The sequence below is a fragment of the Herpailurus yagouaroundi genome, unplaced genomic scaffold (assembly GCF_014898765.1).
Source record: "Herpailurus yagouaroundi ecotype Mexico unplaced genomic scaffold, PumYag 160, whole genome shotgun sequence".
In the NCBI taxonomy this organism is placed as follows: domain Eukaryota; kingdom Metazoa; phylum Chordata; class Mammalia; order Carnivora; family Felidae; genus Herpailurus; species Herpailurus yagouaroundi.
Genome location: NW_024412401.1, coordinates 33,564,091 through 33,586,302, shown reverse-complemented (window position 1 = coordinate 33,586,302; position 22,212 = coordinate 33,564,091). Strand labels below are relative to the sequence as shown.

General features: G+C 43.9%; 1 protein-coding gene across 1 annotated transcript in view; it reads left to right on the top strand.

Moving 5' to 3' along the window:
• EPB41L4B (erythrocyte membrane protein band 4.1 like 4B) overlaps nt 1-22,212 on the top strand; it is a 131,080-nt gene that overhangs the window by 76,004 nt on the left and 32,864 nt on the right. The window contains exon 18 of the mRNA XM_040481174.1: nt 21,848-22,062. Within this exon, the coding sequence (XP_040337108.1) occupies nt 21,848-22,062 (215 nt within the window). The remainder of the gene's footprint in view (nt 1-21,847; nt 22,063-22,212) is intronic.

The window sequence follows — 22,212 nt, the reverse complement described above, 5'->3', positions numbered from 1 at the left end:
ATGTTGCTTAAAATTTCTAAGTAACATTTTCCTGTCCCAAGAATTCAGTTACTAAAAATATGCTTTGAGCTTGGGGATTTTTGTTGTGGGTTTTTTGAAAGGACTTTTTTTCAGGGATGGAGTGGGGGTTTGCTTTTTGTGATTGTGGATCTTTTTTCTGAACCTAGGGGTCAGTAAACTTTCTCTGTTAAGAGCCACATAATCAGTATTTTCAGCTTTGTGCTCTCCGTCACAACTACTCAACTCTGCTCTTGTAGCTTCAGAGCAGCCTCAGACAGAAGTGAATGGGCAGGGCTGCATTCCAATAAACTTATTTACCAAAGCAGATGGTGAGTGGGATTTAGCCTGAGGGCTCTGTTTTACTCACCTCTGCCCTAACCCTACCACAGTCCTTTCCAAGTAAACTGGCACCTGCCTTGCTGGGTTTCTAGTTAGGCTCGAGCGTGTTTTGACGCTAGCTTTGTAAAGGCAAACGTTCCTTTTAAGATTTGAATTTTAGATCAGTCTTAATTGGTGTTTATGTGTGAAGCTCTTTCTGTTGGTGAATTCACTTTGCATAAAGTTATTTCTTGGTAAGGTTGCTAGCCTTGCTGCTTGAGAAAGTACGGAGAATGGAATGATGGAAATAAATCCATTTGGAGTAAGGCAAATGAGAGCAATTAGTTCTTGAGAATTCTTGCCACTTTTGTTGGGGGGACCTTGGAGGAGAGCAGTGCTGTTTGATCGTAAACACTTGATATTTGGGTAGCTTTTTAAAGCTAGTCAGCCTAGTGGAGTAATAATTTTAAATGTTTCTGTGTATCGCGAAGGCAGTTTATTTTCCAGACATAAGAAACAGAGGAGATTTCTAGAAGTGCTATTTTTATTAACCTTGTTTTTACAGAATTTTACACTTCTTTTGGCCTGTTTTGTCACATTAGTCTTCCTTCTGAGGCATGACCTTGCCCAGCACTTAGCAGTGGGGATTCCAAGGAAGGCTGGAACAGTGCGCCTCACCTGGGAGCTTGCTGATGCATTCTTTGCCCACCCGGGCCCTACTGGGTCAGGATCTCTGGGGGTGGGGCCCCGCAGTCCGTGTTTTACCAGGCTCTCCAGAGTTGGAGAAGCACTGCCTGAGATACAGAGTTCATTGGTCCTAGGCTCTGGTAAACGCTGCCTAAGGCACTCACAGGGCACCGTAGCATGGTCACAGCCCCGAGAAGTGCCTGGGAAAGGAACCTTTTTCACCTGACTTCCCCCAGACTGAGGGATCCTCAAGGTGCCCTTTGAGAAATGCGGTGTGGCCGCGACCGAGCTTTTCTCCACTTGGAAGTTGGTAGATCACCCGCATCCGAATTTTAAACACACCTGAGCAAATCCACTCATTTCAGCTTGGAAGCCATCCCCATTCACACGGTTCATGGTTTTTCCCGCCCGCTTGCCTCGTGCTTGTGTTGTTTCACTCACATTTCTGAATTTTCTTCCATCCCTCCCGCTAACCATTCACTCTGCCGACAAAACAGGCCATGCTTTCAGGATGACAGGCCACACTGGGAAACGTCGGCCAGTGGCAGTGGTGGCCGCTTCGATTATGTCCACGACCAGAACCAGAAGAACTTAGGAGGAGTGCAAAGTATGATGTGCCGAGACAAACTCATGACTGCACTTTGAAAGACTGACACATCTCACCTCTGTTCACCAGCATGGTTTCATTACATTCCATGAAACATGTCTTGCCATCACCCAGACGCGTCCGCCAAAGTGTCCTTAAGGAATAGTTCTGAGAGGTGTTTCTGGAGTCCGTGTACATATTTGGAAATCTCCACAATCAGTAGTCACAATTTACTGTTGACTGCGTTCTCAATAAAATGAAGGTAGTGAAAGGCTCAGGAATCGTTTTAATATTCTGATTTAAAAATTGGAGTAAAAGTCTACGTTTGTCATATTGCTGTGTATTTGGTATTTCTCTGTTATTTAATGAATGGGACCAAAGAAAACCAGAAGAACTTAGGAAGAGAGCTCTTTGTAGAGTACCATACAGCCCTGGGGTGGGGTTGAGACCACTGGGGCCCAGTCCTGGCCGTTGTGAGATTGTGGACAAGCCTTTCTCCTTTGCTGGCCTCTTTTCCCCCATCTGGAAAGAGTGGGTAGGACTAAGTGATTGCCAAGCTCCTTCCAGCTCTAAAATTCTGTGATCGTATTAAAAGTTAATATTTTTAGTCTGAGGATGTAACATTCAAACTAAATTTCTCGTAGGAAAACTGCAAATTTCCCTTCTCTAACAGAGGGCTACCGCTTTCGGAAGCGCAAGAACGTATATAACTTGTTACATAAATGCGGGGAGGCTTTGAATTTCTGATCTTGAAGCAGTTCCGGCACATTGAATCTTAGCAGTTTTACTAATCATAAATTGCATAGCATCCCTTTTTGATAGAATTTGTTGCTCAAGTACAAGAATAATTTTTTTTTCAATTGTTGATCGGTGCTGCTAACTTGCATGATTTCAGAAGACACAATTGTGAACACACACTGTCAGAATTTATAGAATTTGAGGCTTGGTTTTTACCCTGGACTTAACTCTTTTAAAAAGCAACATGAAATCCAAGATAACATTTATGGCTCAAATTAAAGTGTGTAAGATTTTAATGAAGCTGTGCCAAAGCATTCTGTAGAATAGGATGGGATGGGTGTTGTACATTTTGTAGTACCAGCTATCAATGGGCTGTCTTTTAGGGTAGAACTTGTACCAAAATATTTATTTCCCCACCCCACCCCCCCCCCCATTTGAAGCCACAAATCAAACTTTTTTTTTTTCCTTGGTAAACCTGAGATAATTTTTCATTAGTCTTTTTGTGAAAAACGATTCTTACGCCATTTAAGTATATGTAATTGTAATTTGGCCCACTGTAAGCCTTTTTTAAAAAAATGTGTTGACATCTCTTAAGACACTTTATTGCTAAAATCTGATCTATTTTTGGTTACCACAAAAATCTGTCCAGCAGGAGGGGCTCCGCTGTAGGCCTTGCACGGCGGAGTCCTTCACCGACAAACTCTTCCTAAGATAATCTGTTTACAGGTGTATTCTGTTGTAGCAGATGTTTTGATCCTCAGTGTTTGTGCCGCATACAAATAAATGTGTTCTGAATCTTTTAATCTTAGTGATCCATTTTTACAAATGTGTTTCCAAGGAATAAAGATTATTCTTGCTTTTTTGGACTCCATCTTCATTTTACATTGCGCAGAAGTATCGTTTGTGGATGACGTAGGTAGTGGGATGGTGAGCTCTCCGAAGTCTGGAGGTGAGCATTCCGTTAGGTGACATGGAGGAAGTTCGTCCGAGGATGAAGCTGCCCTTGGGAAGAGCAGCTCTGGTAGGCACAGTGGCTGAAGCATTTCTTCATCTGGTTCATCTGTGGTGAAGGTTCTAGTAACTGGTCACAGGCTCTGGACTGAGTGAAGCGGTGGCAGAGTGGGTTTCCCTCATAACGGTCCTGTGATGAGGATGGGTGTTTGTCCTGGCGACTCACTGTTTCCGGTGGAAAGACATCCAAACCTGTGTCTGTGGCCTCCTGGAGACGGTGTATACAGATCCCCTCTAATAAATACCTTTCTGCTTAAAATAACTTGAGTGGATTCAGTTGTCTGCAACCACGAAGTCTAACCAGGATGCATACTTACGACCTCCTAATTGTTAAATGAGGTGCACGCTTTTCATCCCGCAACTCTGTGGACCTTCCTCTACCGCATGTGATGGTGATGGTCACTCACTCACAGCTTCTCGAAGTTCTGTTCCCTTGGCTTTTTCAACGTCTGCTTCTCCAGCTCTTTGACTTTTGCTTCTGTCTTTGTAACAGCCTCTTCCTCTGTCGTCCTCTTAAATATCGGTGTTTTCCAGGGGTCCTTCCTCTGCCCACCTCTTTTATCTCCATCACAGTCTGCCTGGGACTTTTCATGCTGGCACAGCTTTATGGCTGTTGGCCCTGGAACCCTGGTCTCTTACCCAGACTACTCCTACAAGATTTTAGACTGACATTTCAACCTGTGTCTCCCATATATACCGCTCAAACTCATGTCAGAAATCAAATTCATCATCTTTTGCTGGAGAAAAAAAAGACGTCTGCCCGATTTTCTCTCTTCTACCCGCTACACCATCCGTAGCTCTTTTCCCCTTTGCCACCTGCACCCAGGCAGTCCCTGGGTCTACTCAGTTTCCTTGCCAACCTTTACCTTGAGAGATGCTCTTCCTGGTCTCCCTGATTCCAGGCTCCTGACAGGCTCCTCCTGCTCACAGTCTCTAGAGGAATCTTTCTCAGGAAACACTCTGGTTGTATCATTCCAACGCTCCACATCTGCCAGGGTTCACCACCACCCAGAGGGTGAAGTCCAAGGCCTTCTTTATGGAATTCCTTTGCTATCTGCTTCCATCCTATTACTCAAGCCTATTTTGCCCCATTTCTCACCCTCCTGTTTAAACGTCTGCACCACCACGCTGCTTGTGGTTCCTGGCATTCACCATATCCTGCTGTTGCCCCGACCTGTGCTTTGCAAATCCTGTTTCTTCTGCCAAGAACTCTGTCACTCCCATCCCCTTTGCCCAACTGCCACTCACCCCTTAAACCTCCACTCAGGTGCGTCTTCTCCCAGGGACTCTGACCACCCCACCTCTGCAAATTGGGTTGATTTCTGTGCTCTGCTCTGTAACTTTCCCTCGGCCCTCCTATGGCAACATTGCATTCACTGCTTTACGTTAAAACTGCCTCTTTGGTTCATCTTATCCTGGAGCCTGTACGCTTAAGTATGAGCTTTGTATCATATTTGCCTTTGCTCCTCAGTGCCTGGTATATAGCAGGTGCTCGTGAATGTCTGTTCAACAAATGAATTATTCCACCTTCATTCTAACAGAAGTGTCTAGCCAGATAACAGGCAGAACATCATCTCTGAGCTGGTCCCAAAAGTATCTGAACAACTGTACCCAGTCGAGGGCGTCACATTTTGAGTAGGACATTGACCATCACCTGTGTTCTGGCTTCAGCTTCATCATCTGAATGTTACCCAGTGTGTCTGCGGTGTTCTCATTTGAAGCATTGGTATGATGATAGCCTTGCTGCTACAGGGCAGAGGACAGTCCAGCCGCGAGATCCTGGAAACCCCGGTAGGTTGACATGGATCCACAGTAATATACAGGGACTGATGACCGGATGCGTGCTTCCTGTGCTCCATGTGTTGCTTCACTTGACCTTCCTGGCCACTCTGTGAGGTGGATCTTGCCCTCCTTTCTCACATGGGGGAGCTCAGGCTTAGGGTTTAACCAAGCAGCTTGCACATTGTCATGCATGTGCAGTTCTGACTCCAGCCCATGTTCTTGGTCCCTGTGCTCTAATGCTTCCCGCCAATAATCATCTCGCGATTTGGGACCCTGTCGATCTACATCTCCATGAGACTATTACTAGATTATGTTGACGAGCTCACTACTCTGGAATCCGGTTACTAACTAGGAGCCACTTACCACCACCAGCATCAAGTGATTGTCCATATGCTGCACACCTGTGGTCCAGTAAGTAACCTCGTCCATCACCATCTCTCGTTAGCTAATAACCCTGTTACTCCTCTCCCCGCTCCTCTCCCAGGGGTCTAGTAACCCCTAACACTTTACCATCCCCCCTCTAGCAGTCTAGAACCTGCATTCATTCAACAGCCCCCTTTGCTAAGGAGCAGAGATTGAACATTATTTTCTTCTTACAAAACACTCCTTATTTGACATGATTCACTGCTTCCTTTCCTGGAGCTCACAAACTCGTCATTTCTTCTGGAGTATTACCTGCCTGCACAACCAACCTCAGGATTCTATAACCAGTGGAATTAGCTTTTTGTATTTTTGAAACTGAGGACTTACTGGTCTTGTATCATTTCCTATTTTTCTGTGATCCCTCAGAATATCTTAACAGTGAATTGGCATTGTTGTCAGATTGATACAATTCATATGGACTGAAAGACTTTGAAATCATGACAGGTAATTATCTTGGCCTTCAAAACCCTCTTGCCTGTTTCATTTCTTGGTCTACCATTTCCACTGAAAATGGTTCCCCTTAACAGCAAAGATGAAGGAATAAGGACGGTGCAGGAATGCTTCCCCCCCTGCACCACCACCCCCCCTCCCCCGCCCTGCCCCGTGCCTGTTAATATGGTACCATCCTTCCAGGTCAGTGACTCCAGCCTCCTGGGTCCTGGTCTGAACACAATAATAGATCCTTTTTGTTGCCCTTGACTTTCCAAGTTTTAACTAGTCCTTTAAGATCTGAGCTCATCAAAGAACTCCCTGAGCAGCCATATTGATCCTTTGAATCAATATTTCCCAAACTTGGCTCTAAGTCAATTCCCTGACTGACCAAATCTTCCATAAGTACCAGGTAAATACCTTAAATAGGCCTAGGATGATTTGCCTTTGCCATTTCCCTCCAGGAGGCAACTGACAAATGCCAAGGCAAGGCATAAGGGGGCAGGGAGAGAGAAACCTCAAACTACTGTTCAGGAAAGAGTCCCTGTGCACATGAAAAGTAGCACATTTTTAAGAAGCCCCATGAGGCATCTAAAAGGTGAAACTAATGTGAAGTTGACATTCAGCAGAGGCTCAGCAAAGGAAATCTTAAATAATTCTGCAAATTGGCAAACTTCCCCAAATTGGGGAACCAAAGAATTACTTGGACAGCTTATTAAAAATGGAGAGGTGCCTCGGTGGCTCAGTCAGTTAAGCATCCAACTCTTGCTATCGGCTCAGGTCATGATCTCATGGTTTGTGGGTTCGAGCCCTGTGTCTGGCTCTGTGCTGACATTGTGGACTGCTTGGAATTCTCTCTCTCTCCCTCTCTGTCTGCCCCTCCCCTGCTTGCTCTCTCTCTCTCTCTCTCTCTCTCTCTCTCTCTCAAAATAAAGAAACTTAGGAGATTTCTAGGCTCTACTTAAGTGATTGGTGGTAAGACCTAAGGAACCTTCATTTTAAGTCACCAGAAGAGTCTGAGACAGGCAAGTACAGGACCTCACTTTGGAAAAGCACAGCTTCCTATCTGGTTTGCCACCTTTTTTTTTTTTTTTTTTTTTGGTTCAACTTTAACTCTCATTAGAAAGGCCAACTGTTTTCTTTAAAGTAGGCATGAATCAAAAAGTAAATGAATACATCATAATAAGTAGCTAGATATGCTTTCACGTATTTAGTAGGTTCACAGTGAAGCAGAAGAATGTGAAAATTCTAGTGTTTCTTTCTATGGCCTTCCTTTCATCATAACCTCCCTCTCCCAAGTCTGTCAAACCGAATCCGTCGTCGTCCTGCGCTCCTCACTCCGGAAGCAAGGGGCTAGAGAATTGCATCCACTGGAGCTGAAGATGTCATGGACACACCAGCGTAGGGACCCATGCCAGGCTCAGAGCCCAGCGTGGGGAAGAGGCAGAAGTTTGCAGAAGCAAATTGGCAGGATGCTGCACGCTGCTGAGAGACAGACTGCAGGTCCAGTGTGGAGAGGTGACTTTGTTGGGACATGTGCCCCACGGTTTTCTGACGAGGTGAAATGTGAATGCTCTGGAGCCCCACAAGGTTTGAATCCCAACGTTGCCACTCACCAGCCATGTGACCTTTGTCCGGTTTCTTCTCTGTGCCTCATTCTCCTCATCCCCAAACGGAAGTAAATGACAGTAGGTATGTAAGGTGCTCTGCACAATGTTTGATGCTAGCTGGTGGCCAGTTTTGGTGGCTTTTGAGGTTTAAGGCCTTAGCGGTCCATGTGGTGAGAAACAGGTCGAGGAAATTCAAAGTCTTGCTCAAGGAACGGCCTGTGTTAAAGGTTGATGGCTTGAGACGTATGGTCTAAGTTTAGCAATGGAAAGGGGTGCTTGGTTCCAAGAGAAAGATCAGAAGGAAGAGGGTTAACACAATACATAAAGACACGTCTCTGAAACTCTAACAAGCTAAGAGCAGAAACACCGTGGTGATCTTTTGAGAGGAAATAAAAAGAAAAATGATATTTCTGTCTGAGAATACTAGGAAATAACTGACCAGGCAGAATGTGGACAATGCTTTCCCATCTGCACGCGGCGGAACTGGCAGAGGAAGGAGTTGGGGAGACCACTGAGGATCCATCCTGCTGGTACAATTGGGAGCCAAAAGTTGGGAGAATTAAAACAGCATCCGCTCGGTCCCCAACTTGTCTAGCTTAGTATTTCATTTTACACAAAGCAGAGGAGGCTTTTAACAATTAGGTGACTAAGCAGAAAGTCAGTAATCAAGAGAACCACTGTGCTTTTTCACTTATTTTAGGAGGTAATGCATTGGCAAAAATTCAGACAAAAATATCTAAAAGTTACTTTTCCTTTCCACCTTCTGATTCCCTCGTTTCCTAGTTTTTCCCAGAGGCAAACGTTCGCGTTTCTTCCTCTTAATCTAGAGCTATTCCGCGTATAAACAAGCACATGTACTTAACCAATCAGTATTGATGGTCATTTAGGCTGCCTCGAATCTCTAAAATTACAGTTTTTCCGCTGTGCTTATATATTCGTTTATGTACTTGAGCAAATCTGTCTGTAGGTAAGCTCCCTGAAAGTAGGGGTGCTGGGTAAAAAGAGATGTGCGTGTTTAATTTGGACATTGCCTAACTAAATTTCACCCTAAAGATATTCTACCTAATTACACCTCCTCTCCCTGCTCCCTCACCCCACCCCACCAGCAATTTGAAGGGCCTCTGTGATTCTACAAAGAGGAAGCTACAAGAGGAAGCTCCTAGCCTTAGCTAATTCTTTTCAACCTTTGTTAGTCTGATGGGTAAAAATCAGAATTTCCATCTTAACTGTATTTCTCTGTAAGCAGGGTTGCATACCTTTCCATCTTTCTGAACATCCCCATTTGTTACTTATTTTCTCTGAACCATCTGGAACCTCTGCTCTTTTGTCGTGCTCTTTAATAAAGATCAGACTGATGAAGTAAAATTAATCATATCATCATAGCCTTTTTAATAGTGGAGAAAAGGATAGAAAGAGTTGGTATTTACCAGGCATTTTTTTGAAAGCAGATTTCCAAAAGCTTAGGTAACAATCAATATGATATGATGCCCTGGAGATCAGAAAAAGGAATACGGACAGCGTAAAAACAGCCAGGGTGAAGGACTTGATTTCTAACATCCATATTTCCTTTCCTGTTTGGGAATTTGTTGAGAACTTTCTACTCCAACTGCTTAAATACCCACTCCAACATCGTGAATTTCCCTGGTGCATTGGCCAGGGAAGGAGGGATTTACTTTTAGTTACAATTAAAGTTCTGACTTATCAGATATAAAATCCCACTTTATCCCAAGATATGCCAGTGGTTTTATTGGAGGAAAGGCTGCAGAATTTAAAACACCAAAACTGCCGTAGTCTGGGCAATCCACTAAATAGGGTTAGAATAATTAGAGGAACATCCCCGTAGGCTCATGTCGTAAGAAACCCGCAGAACCTACCTAATCATCCCCTACTGAATTGTGAATGGCTTCAACATCACTTTCTGCAGCTGAAACCTCAAAAGCAAGAGGTGTTGCTATGCTAACGGCTCCACGGGCTTCATTCCGTGGCTGAATAATAGATGCTCTATCTATAGTCAAGGCAATTAAACAAGCCCTTAAAATTGGGCCCAGTGTATAGCTTCAGAGGCTAACTCAGGATGTTTATGCTAGAAGCTTCTGGAAAACCTACAAGAACTGAGGAACAGAGAAAGGCTCATTTGAAGAGATTTTAAGACACTAACAAAAGCCAAAATAGATGAATCCTCATCGGTAGCACCTCAGACACACACGCCCAGTGTTCAGCTCCAGCGCCTGTTCACGCTGGTGTCTTATGCAATTAGAATGTCTAAAACCTGCCCTTAACAGAGCGTGCCTTTTATTCATCTAACCTGAACTTCATTCTGGAATGGATGATAGTTTCATTTCATTCATTCCGGTGAGTCGGCTGGTGTCTGCAGAGTGGAAAAATAACTCTTGTCAGCGCACGCCCAAGTCTGCCATGGCTCTTGCGAAGTGTAAAGACTGGCTCCTCGAGACGTTATTCTTCACAAGTAGTAGCTGCACTTTCATGGCAACAATCGTTTCGTCGTGCCGCTCCTTGAGGGCTCCCGTGTGATGCTGTTTGGGGATGCATTTAAAGCAGTGGCTGGGGGTGAGTCTGTTCACGCTGTTACCCACCTGGGGAAAAAAAAAATCTTCATTTTAAAGCAGAAAGTGGGCACTGGAATGCAGAAATGAGAGGCCAAAAAAATCCATGAGAAACCAAGAAGGGAAAGCACTGTTAAATTTATTACAAGTGAATGTTGTAAAGGAAAACAACTATATTTGTGTCAGTATTTTTTTTTTTTTTTTAAGGCAGGAAAGAGATTGAATAAACTCTTAGTCATGAGCCTCTGTGCAAAAATGAACTCATGGAATATTTATTCTCTGGGCTCAGATCCTGAAATTGATCCGGAATTGCTAAAATCCTAGATCTCCCCACAAAGTTCTAAAGCTCTTCCCCACCGCATCGTGCCTCAATCAATCAGAGAGAGGTTATAAACTTATTAAGAGTAACATTAGGTTAAAACGATTTTCTGGCAGAAAACCGTCGAGGCCTGCTGACCCTCTTCCAGCCATTCACTGAAACCGTCTGATGAGCAGTTGCATCAAAGGATAATTCCAGACTCAAAGGAGGGCACCTATCCTACCCTGTCTCACACAGGACAGAGACCCAGCTGCCCCCGAGCCCAAAAAGGCTCTCCTGACTGCTTCGGGTACAGAAGATTTTACAGTTTTACAGAGGCCGTTTAATGTTAGGAACAACTGGGAACTCATGACCAAAGTGAAGCTTTTATGAATAGACACATGATAAATTACCAAAGGAAAATTAAAATTTAATGCACGACAACATTTATTCAACAAATATTGACTGTGTTTCTATCCTATGCCAAGTACTAAAATAGGCACCGGGAATTGATGTTGAAGAAGACGCACAGCCTTTGGCTACAGCCAGTTAATAAACTAATCAAAACAGCTTCCATGCTTATGGATTCAACCATTACCTGTGCTAACACTAGAATTAGCTCCAGGCTGATCGCTTGGAAGGTGTCTTGAAAGAAATACAAATTTGAAAAAATTTCCATCTGCCAGTTAGTAGTCTATAGAAAGGAATCTAAACCCTGCCAAAAAAATATCATTTTGACCTTTTCAGACAAGGAGAAAATGAGGTCATTTCATCTTCTCTTTCTCGTCACTTTTTAAAAAATGTTTATTTATTTTCGAGAGAGAGAGCACAAGCAGGGGAGGGGGAAGAGAGAAGGAGACACAGAATCTGAACCAGGCTCCAGGCTCTGAGCTGTCAGCACAGAGCCCTGTGTGAGACTTGAACTCACAACTGCAAGATCATGACCTGAGGTGAAGTCAGATTCTTTTTTTTTTTAATTTAACATTTTTATTTATTTTGAGAGACAGAGCAGGAACGGGAGAGGAACAGAGAGAAAGAGAGGAAGACACAGCATCTGAAGCAGGCTCCAGGCTCAGAGCTGTTAGCACAGCGCCCGATGCAGGGCTCAAACCTATGAACCCTAAGATTGTGACCTGAGCCGAAGTCGGATGCTCAACTGACCGAGCCACCCAGGTGCCCCCTGAAGTCAGATTCTTAACCAACTTGAGCCACCCAGGTGCCCCTCTAGTCACTTAAAAAAAAAAAATGAAACCACTAAGTTACTGTAAGAAATCAACCCTAATGAACAGACCTAACCCTCAAAACGTGTCACGTTCCTAAGATTGTTGATAGAAAATTTCTCCTCAAACCCATTTTTAAAAAGCTACAGTTTTTCAAACACATTCTCTGCTTACAAATAGTATGCTTGCACTGAATTTAATAAGAACTTGTAGCAGTATGTTAGTCTAATGACCTGTTCTGCTCAGCCTCTACTAAATTAAAATTGAAATGAGTGACAGGTATCCTGGAAACCATGATGAGCAAATGCACCTTCTCTCATCTCTCAGTCGGACATGGCACAAATCAAATTATTTCACTGAGCTGTAGTTCCTGGCATATAAATACTTACTAGAGGTTTGTCCAAAACTGCAGTATCTGGGGCCCAGATAAGTGAATGAGTTACCTGAGGTCACATAGCTAAGCAGTAGCAAAACCAAAGCTAAGTGCCTACCAGAGTTGTGTTTTTTTCTAAGTTTACTTATTTATTTTGAGAGAGATGGAGATGGCGTGAGTGGGGGCGGGACAGAGAGAGAGGGAGACAGAGAATCCCAAGTAGGCCCCACACTGTCAGCACGGAGCCTGATATGGGGCTTGAACTCACGAAACTGTGAGATCATGACCTGAGCTGAAACCAAGAGTCAGACGCTAAACTGACTGAGCCACCCAGGCGCCCTGCACTCCCCTCCGTCTGTCCCCCCCCCGTATTCTTTTAATGTCATTGTAATGCTCCTTTCATCCCAGGCAAGGAAGTCTCTTAGCCCTTCAGAGAGCCCTGGGCTCTGGAGTCAGGTTGCCTGGGTTCAAATCCCAGCTTTGCCATGTACTGACTGTGTGACTTGGAGAAAGTGAATTAGTCTCTCTGTTCCCATTTCCTTACCTGTAAAATAAGGAAATAATAATTGTCCCTTCTTCAAATGGTGGTTAGAGGATCAAATAAGGTGATAGATGGCACAGTGCTGGGCAACCAAAAATGTTAGCTTTTGAGTTTTTTCCTCTGTGAGTATTTAGAGAGCATGATTCGTGCACTCGTGTTCAGCCAGGAAGTATGATTCTGGCTGACACCATCTGCTGTAAAAACATGGTAGCTGAGATTCTGCTAAGAGCCCCAAGTGGAGAGCCACAGTTCAGCCTAATGGACAGGACATGGGCGGGCGGAAGCTTCTCCTTGTCATTGTCACACATAGAAAGTGACATATTTGTATAGCACACTGGGGTAAGCAGACCAGGCTGCTTGAGCAGCAGCCCATCCAAGGTCCAGCAGTTGGGCAGCTCTATTGAGATATTTGTCAGTATCTCCCTGCTGCTTTAGCTCTGACTAGGAATGTGAAATTGTCCCCACTTTGGCTAAAAGGGACACAGGAGCCGGGTTGCCCCCACCACGCTCCTCTAGAAGGTGTTTAGAGAGGCTGTGTGCTGTGTGGGCTACCTAGAAGCTGTTCCTGCCTCCAGGAATCCTGCTGTGTAGTTAAGACAGGTTCCATGAACAGATAAAAGGGTTATTCGGTCCAGGCAGCACACAATAAGTGCAGTGAGCAATCTAGACACGATGCCAGAGGACTTTGGATAGAGGATACTCATTGTGTTTTCCTAGGAGAGACTTCAAGCTGGCACAATATCTATGGGGGATTTCTTGGCCATCCAGACATTGGCATTTCATTAAAAGCAGAACATCTGTTGATTTCTTGGCTTTCCTGCCTGATTACTTTGTTGCTTGGAAGGTAGAAGAAACACTGGCAGTGTTACTGTTATTAATTGTGGACAGCAAGGAAGACTAACTAGGTTGGAAATGTATGAGTGGCAAGATCCTTGGGAAAAAATGACTCTTACGTCTTGAAATTGTTCATGTGAAATGAGTAGAACTCAGGGTTTAATCCTTCACATCAAAGAGAAGATAGGCCAAAAAGGGAATATTTTTCATATGGACTATGGATCATAGATCATCTGAAAGAGAAAGGCTTTTAGGGGCCAAAATTTTAAATAGTATTTGAAGGGGCACCTGGGTGGCTCAGTGGGTTGAGGGTTTGACTTAGGCTCAGGTCATGATCTCACGGTCAGTGGGTTCGAGTCCCGCATCAGGCTCTGTGCTGACAGCTCGGAGCCTGGAGCCTGCTTTGGATTCTGTCTCTCCCTCTCTCTCTGTCCCACCCCCACTCATGCTCTGTCTCTGTCTTTCGAAAATGAGTAAAGGTTAAAAAAATTAAATAAAAAAAACCCAGTATTTAAAGAGAAGGAAGGTAGAACATATAAAAACCAAAGAGGTATAGACCTTTTTTTAATATATATGTTTGTTTATTTTGAGAGAGAGAGGGAGAGAGAGAATCCCAAGCAGGCTCCACACTGACAGTACACTGATGCAAGGCTCGATCCCATGAACTGTGAGATTGTGACCCTAGCAAAAGTCTGATGCTTAACCAACTGAGCCACCCAGGAGCCCCTTAAAGGACTTTTAAAGTTTTACAGATGCATGGTTTAGTTGTAGCAAAAAGATGAAGGACTTAATGACAGCTAGTCTTGTTGTCTTAAGATTTTATTTTGAAGTAATCTATGATAGCCATTCTTGAGGATGTTGTATGGGCTTCATAGGACAGAATTTTCCTTTTCAACAAGGAAACCAGTCAATATGCTAACTCTCAAGGGTGAAAAGAACAAGGTGAAGGAAATTGAAGTACAAGATGAGAGAGTAGTCAGGAAATACTTTGCCGTTTTGCAATTAGTTCAGGCCTTCAGGCTGAGAAAAATGGCCATGAAGAATAAGGAGAAAATTAATATGTCATTGCTGAGTCAGCATCGCTGTGCTTTGAAAAACTATGGAGTCTTGGGGAAATGCCAGAATAGACAGGGAAATGTCATAGAGTTTCCTGAAAAATGAATTATGAAAACCGGACTGACAGGCTTGCTTGATGGTGATATAGAAAAAGAACGAATTCTTCCTGAAGCACTTAGGGAAGGGAGTCATGTTCACTTAGGAATATAGCATGGATTCACTCCGCATAAGCGATGCTAATCTTTCAAGATTCTTAGTAAGCTAAGAAAAAGGACTATCTTGAACCTGGTTAAGTAGAATGTGTCAGAAACCAAACTTTAATGTTGAAACACTAGATAATTTACACACTTCAGAAATAAGGGTGACTGCTGATATTCAGTATGATGCTGGAGGCCTTACCAATGCAATAAGCCAAGAAAACAAAATAGGCAATAAATGCCAGAAAGGAAGAAACAAAATTATCTTCTTAAAATACAAATGAATTACATTTAATAAGAGAGTTTAGCAAAGTAGCCAGAGGCAGAAATATCCCAAATATCCTAAAGTCAGTAATTGTGTGTATCTAGTAGAATAAAATTAGAGGAAATGTAATAATAAATGAAATCTCATTTTCAATTGTGACAAAACTGGAATATACCTAGGGATTCAATTAATAATATATGTTGTTTTCCTTCAGGGAAGAGTTCAAAAATTCTGACTGAAGGACATTTTAAAAGATCTGAATAAATGGTGAAAAATATCATATTTCTTATGAATACCTTCTCTCAAATCTGTAATATTTAATGCTCCAAATCAGAATTCCAATGGGATTGTTTTGGTAGTAGCTTGAGTTGTGAAGTAATCTGGAAGAGTAAGTGCATAGTAATAGTCAAGAAAAAAGAAAAGAAGAAAAATGATGGGGGAAAGGGAGCAGGATTTATCGCATCAGATCTTTAAAAACATATGTTAAAACAAAAGTCATTAAGACAATCTGGTGCTAGTTTAGCAATAGATAAATAGATTGGTAAGAATAGGAAAAATCCAAAAACACACAAATATGTGTATTTTCACCATAAGCATCTCTGCCACGAGCATTTTTGCTGCAAACATTTTCTCTGCATAACTACTTGGCTGTAAGGCAGTTTTGCCTTGAAAGATAAAATCATGAAAAATAAAAGAGGGCCACATCCATTAAAAAAAGGTACAATGAGACATGAAAAATGAGTAACAAAACTGGAAAGACTTTATTGCAAAATACAAAATATTTGAATACATCAAAAATGTATAGTGTAGATTCATGACAATACTGCAAAAACAAGTGATTTCATTTTGTAGGTTGGACTTCAGCGCTTGTCTTTAAAGTCTTCTGTTTATAGTATTATATATATATGTATTTTTTTTTTGGCTTGTTGATCTGTCTCATTTGGCATTACACTTTTACCTTTGTCACTAAAATTTCTTCCTTCATTAACCGAGGTAACCATCCAAGTGCTAGGATGCATTTTTACAGCTGGGCTTAGTGTTGTTTTCTAGAAGCCTTCTACAGTGTTGTTTGTTCTTGGCATATGGTCACATATCTGTTGCTAGCTGTTCCAAAGGTCTATGGGAAAAGTGGAAGAAATGCTAAGGCTGTAATGCATTTGTGACTGACCTTTGTTAACATTGTAACTGATGTATTCTTTTCTAGAATAGTATAGTGGGCAGTCTGGCTTTGCACTCTCTTATTTCACACTTCCAGTCAGTTTTATCACCATATTTTCTATCAAGTTGATATACATAGTTATCATCCACTAATTTAAGACCACCACATCTATGCATCACCGTGTAGACCATTATGAGGGCTAGCTAAGATTTATATGATATAAAAATGGAAACTTTGCCAATGGAGAAATGAAACCAAACTGTCAGCCAGCTATTTTATATTTTACAGCAGAATTCTCTCACAGCCAATTAGATATGCAGTGAAAATGTTTGGGGTGAGAAAATGCTTGGGGCAGAGATGTCTATGGCAAAGATGTTGACAGGAAAACTACCTAGAACCTGTGGTGGATGTTGTGTATCAGTCATGGGCAATCAGGAAAACTGAAGCCCCTCTAGGCATTTCTTACAGGGAATTGGTTCCACAAGGGATGAAGAATGAGGAAGCTAACTTGGACAGCAAGGCAACCCAGAAATTAGTAACACTAGAACTAGAGCTGGAGGGACACAGGGACAAAGGGAGGTGGCAGTGTTCCAGAGCCCAGGAGCTGGGGCCACAGGGACCCCGCAGCTACTGCTGGAAACATCACCTGAGGCAGGAAGAGATGGGGAAGAAATACCTTGACTTGTCTTCTTTTCCCAGTCTCTTTCACTCGTGCCTACCACTGGCCAAGCCTACCTAAAAGCCAGGGGGCAGGGAGCCTGAGAAGTGTATTTCCTTGGAAACAGAGCAGGTGGGTGAGGGCAGAGCAGAGTGGGGATCTGAGAGCACTCAGGAAAGTGACTGCCACATGCAGAAGGTGGCATTTCAAGTTAGTGGGACAAGGATGAATTATGCCTTTGGTGATGTTGGGACAACTGGTTGTTCGCTTCAGAAAAAAAGTGAGAACTTTTCCTTACAATATGCACATAAACTCTTCCTCCCTATTGGCTCTTCCCTAGGCTACCTCAGGTGGCCCTCCTCACCTAACACTTATCAAAGCACCTGTCATACTGCCTTGGACTTGTTACTCAGCAGCGAGCTCCTTGAGGACAAGGACAACCCCCCATGCCTACCACAGTGCTAGGCACAAGACTTAGCACTCAAATAGTTATCGAATGCGTGGATACTTAATTTTTATCTAACCAGTATTCATTGAACGCCTGCTGTGTGCTTAGCACAGTGGAGGATATGAAGACATGTGACATGACAGTCTCTGTTCCTCCAGACCTTACTGTGTCGTTGGGAAGGCAAGATGTATACATAAGGTTGTCTCAGGCAGTGAGGTTCTAAGGAGGTCTTAGGATTTTCCCGATGAGTGCATTTGCTGCCTTAAATAGAAGCCAAGACAGATGGGAAGATGTAGCAGATGGGCAGCAAGCAGAGAGGCAGTAGTCCTGGATTGTGTCCCAGGCTCAGCTACTTACCCACGGTGTGACCCGGTCACCTCGTTCCCCCAGTGAACCCCGATGCCCCATATGCAAAATGAAGACGTTGGACCAGGACAGTGGTTCTCGGTCCTGGCTGCACATTCGGATTTAGAGATAGATGATGACGTAATTGGTCTGGGGTAGGGGCTAGACCCTGATATTTTTCAAAATCTTCCCTGGCAATTTTTAAAAATCAATTTTATAAAGATCTAAATTAATAATCATACAATTCACCAGTTTAAATTATACCGCTCAGTGGTTTTTAGCATTTTCGCTAAGTTGTACAACCATCACTACGATCTAATTTTAGAACATTTTCACCTCCCCTAAAGAGACCCTGTATCATTAGCAGTTACTCCCTGTTCCCCCCCCACACACAATCCTCCCCAGTCCTAGGTAACCACTAATCTACTTTCTGTCTCTATGGCTTTGCCTATTCTGAACACTTCGTGTAAATGGAATAATACGACACCTGGCCTTTTGTGTCTGGCTTCTTTCAGCATAATGTTTTCAGGGTTCTGTTATGTCATAGCATGGATCAATATTTCATTCCATTTTATGGCCAAATAATATTTCATTGTGTGACTATACTACATTTTATTTATCCATTCGTCAGTTGATGGACATTTGGGTTGTTTCTGCCTTTTGGCCGTCATGTTTAATGCTGCTACGAATACCCATGGACAGGTTTTTGCATGGATATGTGTTCATTCCTCTTGGGTATATACCTGGGAGTGGAATTGCTGGGTCATATGGTCACTGTATGTTTAACTTCTTTGAGAACTGCCAGGTGTTTCCCGAAAGCAGCTGGACCATTTTGTATTCCCACCAGTGGCGTATGGGGGTTCCCCTGGTGATTTTAATATTCACATCTAGGGTTTAAAACCACCAAACGGAGGGTCTCCATTTCTATAATTCTGTGGTTTCTTATCTAGGATTAGATGCCCAGGGCTGCCTCCAGGAGCCCATGTCACCCAGAACTTGGCTGAGCTGTAGAGTGTGAGGTGCGGTTGGCTTCTGAGAGCACCTCATCATTCTGGCCTCTTTGAGAGAAAGCCTTGTGGGTTCTGTTTTCCAGCTCAAGACCTTCCCCAATTTCTTCCCTGCCCTCCTCACAGTTCTGGCATGGATTCTGGAGGATTATTGTGAATAATACCATTATTATACTAATTATAATATTTAGTATGTAATGGTATAGTAATACTAATATACTAATTATTATAATGCTTTAATTATAACTAAATATAACTATAGTATTTTAATTGTAACATTTCAAATAATTACCCCATTATCCAGTATGCGACACGTTTTGATTGAGCATGCTGGGATCCCAGGGCCAAGGAGGGAAGAGGCTCTTGTGGGATCAGGCAGGGCTGTAAGAGCATCCCACCCTCCTGGGCCTGCAGAGCTATGGGCACCCCTAATAGAGTCAAGAAAGTCCTGTATGACCCCGCCCCCCCCCCCCCCCCCCCCCGCAATAGAGCATTGGCTTCTCTGGAGTTGGAAGTAGAATGGGAATGGGGGCTTCCTCTGAAAGAAAGGAAGAGAAGAAATTAGATCTGATTCGACTTCTCACTCACCTTTACTAACAGGGCACGTTGCTCACCTCCCCTAAGCCCCAGTGTAACACAAGGCATCAGCAGCTTCCTTGCAGGATAACTCCAAAAGTTAAACGCTGAAGTACCTAGGACAGTGCTGGACACACAGGCAGCCCTGTTCTTCCACACCAGATTTCTTCTCAACTCTCAGCTCGTGGAAACGGAGACTGAAGCCTATATACCCCTTCTCCATCACCCTCTCAAAACCAGGACTTGAGATCTTCTTTCCAGAACGCCAGAAGCCTCATGAGCTTCACTCTCTGTTGACAATGAGCACAGAGCTGGTCTCATTTCCTGAACTTTAACCAGTGGGACCCACAGTTCTGGGGCTGCTGAGTCCTGCTGGACCCTCTGGGTGGGCCTGACCTTCTCTGAGGTCCCTGTGAACAGGGCAGAGGCAAAACTCTAGTGGACGCCATTTACATCGTAGTCAATGTGTAGGGCACCCCCTAGAGTTCTGCAGGGAACAATCCATGAGACCATGAGCAGCGGTTTCCTTAACAGACGCACAAGTCTATAAAACTCCGTAAGTTAGCATCTCCAGGATGGTGGTCCCTCATGTGTATGAGCTGAGAGAGCTCCCAGGTCATTCTGGTCCTGCTTAGAAACCTTTGCTCTTCTGGAGACCCTTGCCCTGACAAGATTCAGGCAGCTTCTCTGACCCTCATCTATTTCTCTTCCCATTTGTCTTGCTCAGTCTTCTCCGTAAGTAGCTGTGAAAGGGAAATCACACATGCATATTTTATTTGACATGTTATTAAATGCAATTTATCATTCCCTGCATATATATTTATTTTCCTGTTTAACTTTTCACTCTGGGTTTCCTTGAAATAAAAAATCACACACTTTTACCTTGGAAAGACAAGTACATGATACCAATGCTCTATTCCAAGTCCATGGCAGACATCACTAATCAATCACAGCACTCTTTCCTCCTGAGCTGGGCACAACCTCAGACTCCTTCTTGATCTTGCATTCCAAGCAGAGGGTGAGAATCACTTAGAGCTGGCACAGGAGATGGTGTCTATTTGCCATTCCTCAGAAGGTCTTACTCAAAGCTTTCCAACTCCACCTCCAGCCCTGAATGTACAGCAGATCTCTGCTATAGGACATCTTTCCCCTTGGGTGTTCATTCTCCTATTCAGGGTAATCCAAGATGAGCCCTAAATTGGGAAGCCCTCCATCCTCCTAGGCTAAAGGGAGTTTTTTGTGTTCTGAGCTCCCAGTCTCTGTGCCTCCTTAGGACAGACATTATTTTCAACATACGTGAGAGACAGGAAAATAATGCCAACAGGCTTTGGAGTCCACACAGCTGTTGTCAAATCCCAGACCCACAGCTTCATTAATCCTCCTTCCTTTCTTCCTTCCTTTCTTCCCTCCCTTCCTCCCTTCTCTCCTTTCATCAACAAAGTATGGAACACCTACTGTGTACCAGGCAAAGGTCTCTACATCTATGAAATGGATATTTTATGGAAAATAGCTAGCACAGCACCTAGGACACAGCAAGTACGACATAGATAGCTGGAAGAAAGGATGATTTTCAGACCTGGAAATGCAGCCAGGATCAGCTGACCCACCTCGTGTCACAGAGGAGAAAACAAGCCCAGGGCAACTGTCCAGGGTTCCTGCACAAGGTTAGGGCAGAACTAAGACTAGAACCTAGGCATTTCTACTTTTTGTTGCCCCCATTACTGGCTGTGCAGAGAAGCTGGATACCCTTGGTTATGTTTCTCGTTGGAGAAATGAGGCTGGGCTGTGACCCCCAGAAGCCAGTCACACCTTATTCATGTCCTTACACACGCATGCACCATGTAAGACTGTCCTGAGCAAAGTCTCCAGGAGGCAGCCAGTGTGGACAAGAACAGCACCCTGGCTCCAGCTCTGTAGGCAGTGGGCTGAAGGAGAGAGTAGATGCAGGGAGAACAGTTAGAAATCTGTTTCAAGGGGCACCTGGGTGGCTCAGTCGGTTGAGTGTCCGACTTCGGCTCAGGTCATGATCTCACAGCTTGTGAGTTCGAGCCCCGCGTCGGGCTCTGGGCTGACGGCTCGGAGCCTGGAGCCTGCTTCGGATTCTGTGTCTCCCTCTCTCTCTGCCCCTAACCCACTTGCATTCTGTCTCCGTCTCTCTCAAAAATAAATAAACATTAAAAATTAAAAAAAGAAAAGAAAAGAAATCTGTTCCGGGAGTCTCAATGGGAGATGACATAGGCTTCCCTATCAATAGGGCAATTTTGGTAAAAATGGAGAGAGCAGTTAGAATGAAAGATGTCATGGCATTGCCCCAGCAGGTGTTTCTGCATGGTGGGGTGATCAAGAGGAAGAGGAAGTGACTCCAAGACTTCTGTTTGTGTCATGATCTTGTCAGGGGATGGCTACAAAATTATGTGTTGCTATTGCTTTTTATTTCCTCCTTCTATTTAAGGAATGTCTTTTTTTTTTTAAACAGAAGCTATATAACTTCAAATTAAGAATTTGTTAAGGTTTAAGATCTCTGATATACACAAATTTCCACTTTCTGCTTTTTCTTTGAACGCACTGTTGCCATTGTGTCCTGTTTTACAGTAACCATGTGGGTCTGTTTGCTGAACCTATTTCTCTTGGCTTTTAATGGCCAGAGAACATCTTTTAAAGTACACACGGGAACATCAAGCCACTTTACTCTTCTAAATCCTGACTCTGACACCTTCCACAGCTACCCGCTCCCTTCCCCAGGGCTCAGCAGCGCGGACCGGCTGCCTTTTGGCATCGAGGAGAACGGGGGCACGCCTTTCACTACCAAAGCTTCAGGAAGGCACCACCACCACCACCACCAGCACCAGCACCACCCAAACTATGGCCTCTCGCTGACTCTGGAGAACAAGGAGGGGCCTCTGAGATCCCCAAACTCCAGCAGTAAATCCCTTACAAGTAAGTGAGTAGGAGTGCAGAGGGCAGGGTGAGGGGAGGGATGCTGCAGGGCACGGGCGGCTTTCCTGGATCCTCAAGACAGGCCCTTTCAGCGCAGCATGAAAAGACAGTAACATCAGTTCTGGGTCGCCGGGTCTGGGCAAGAGCAGG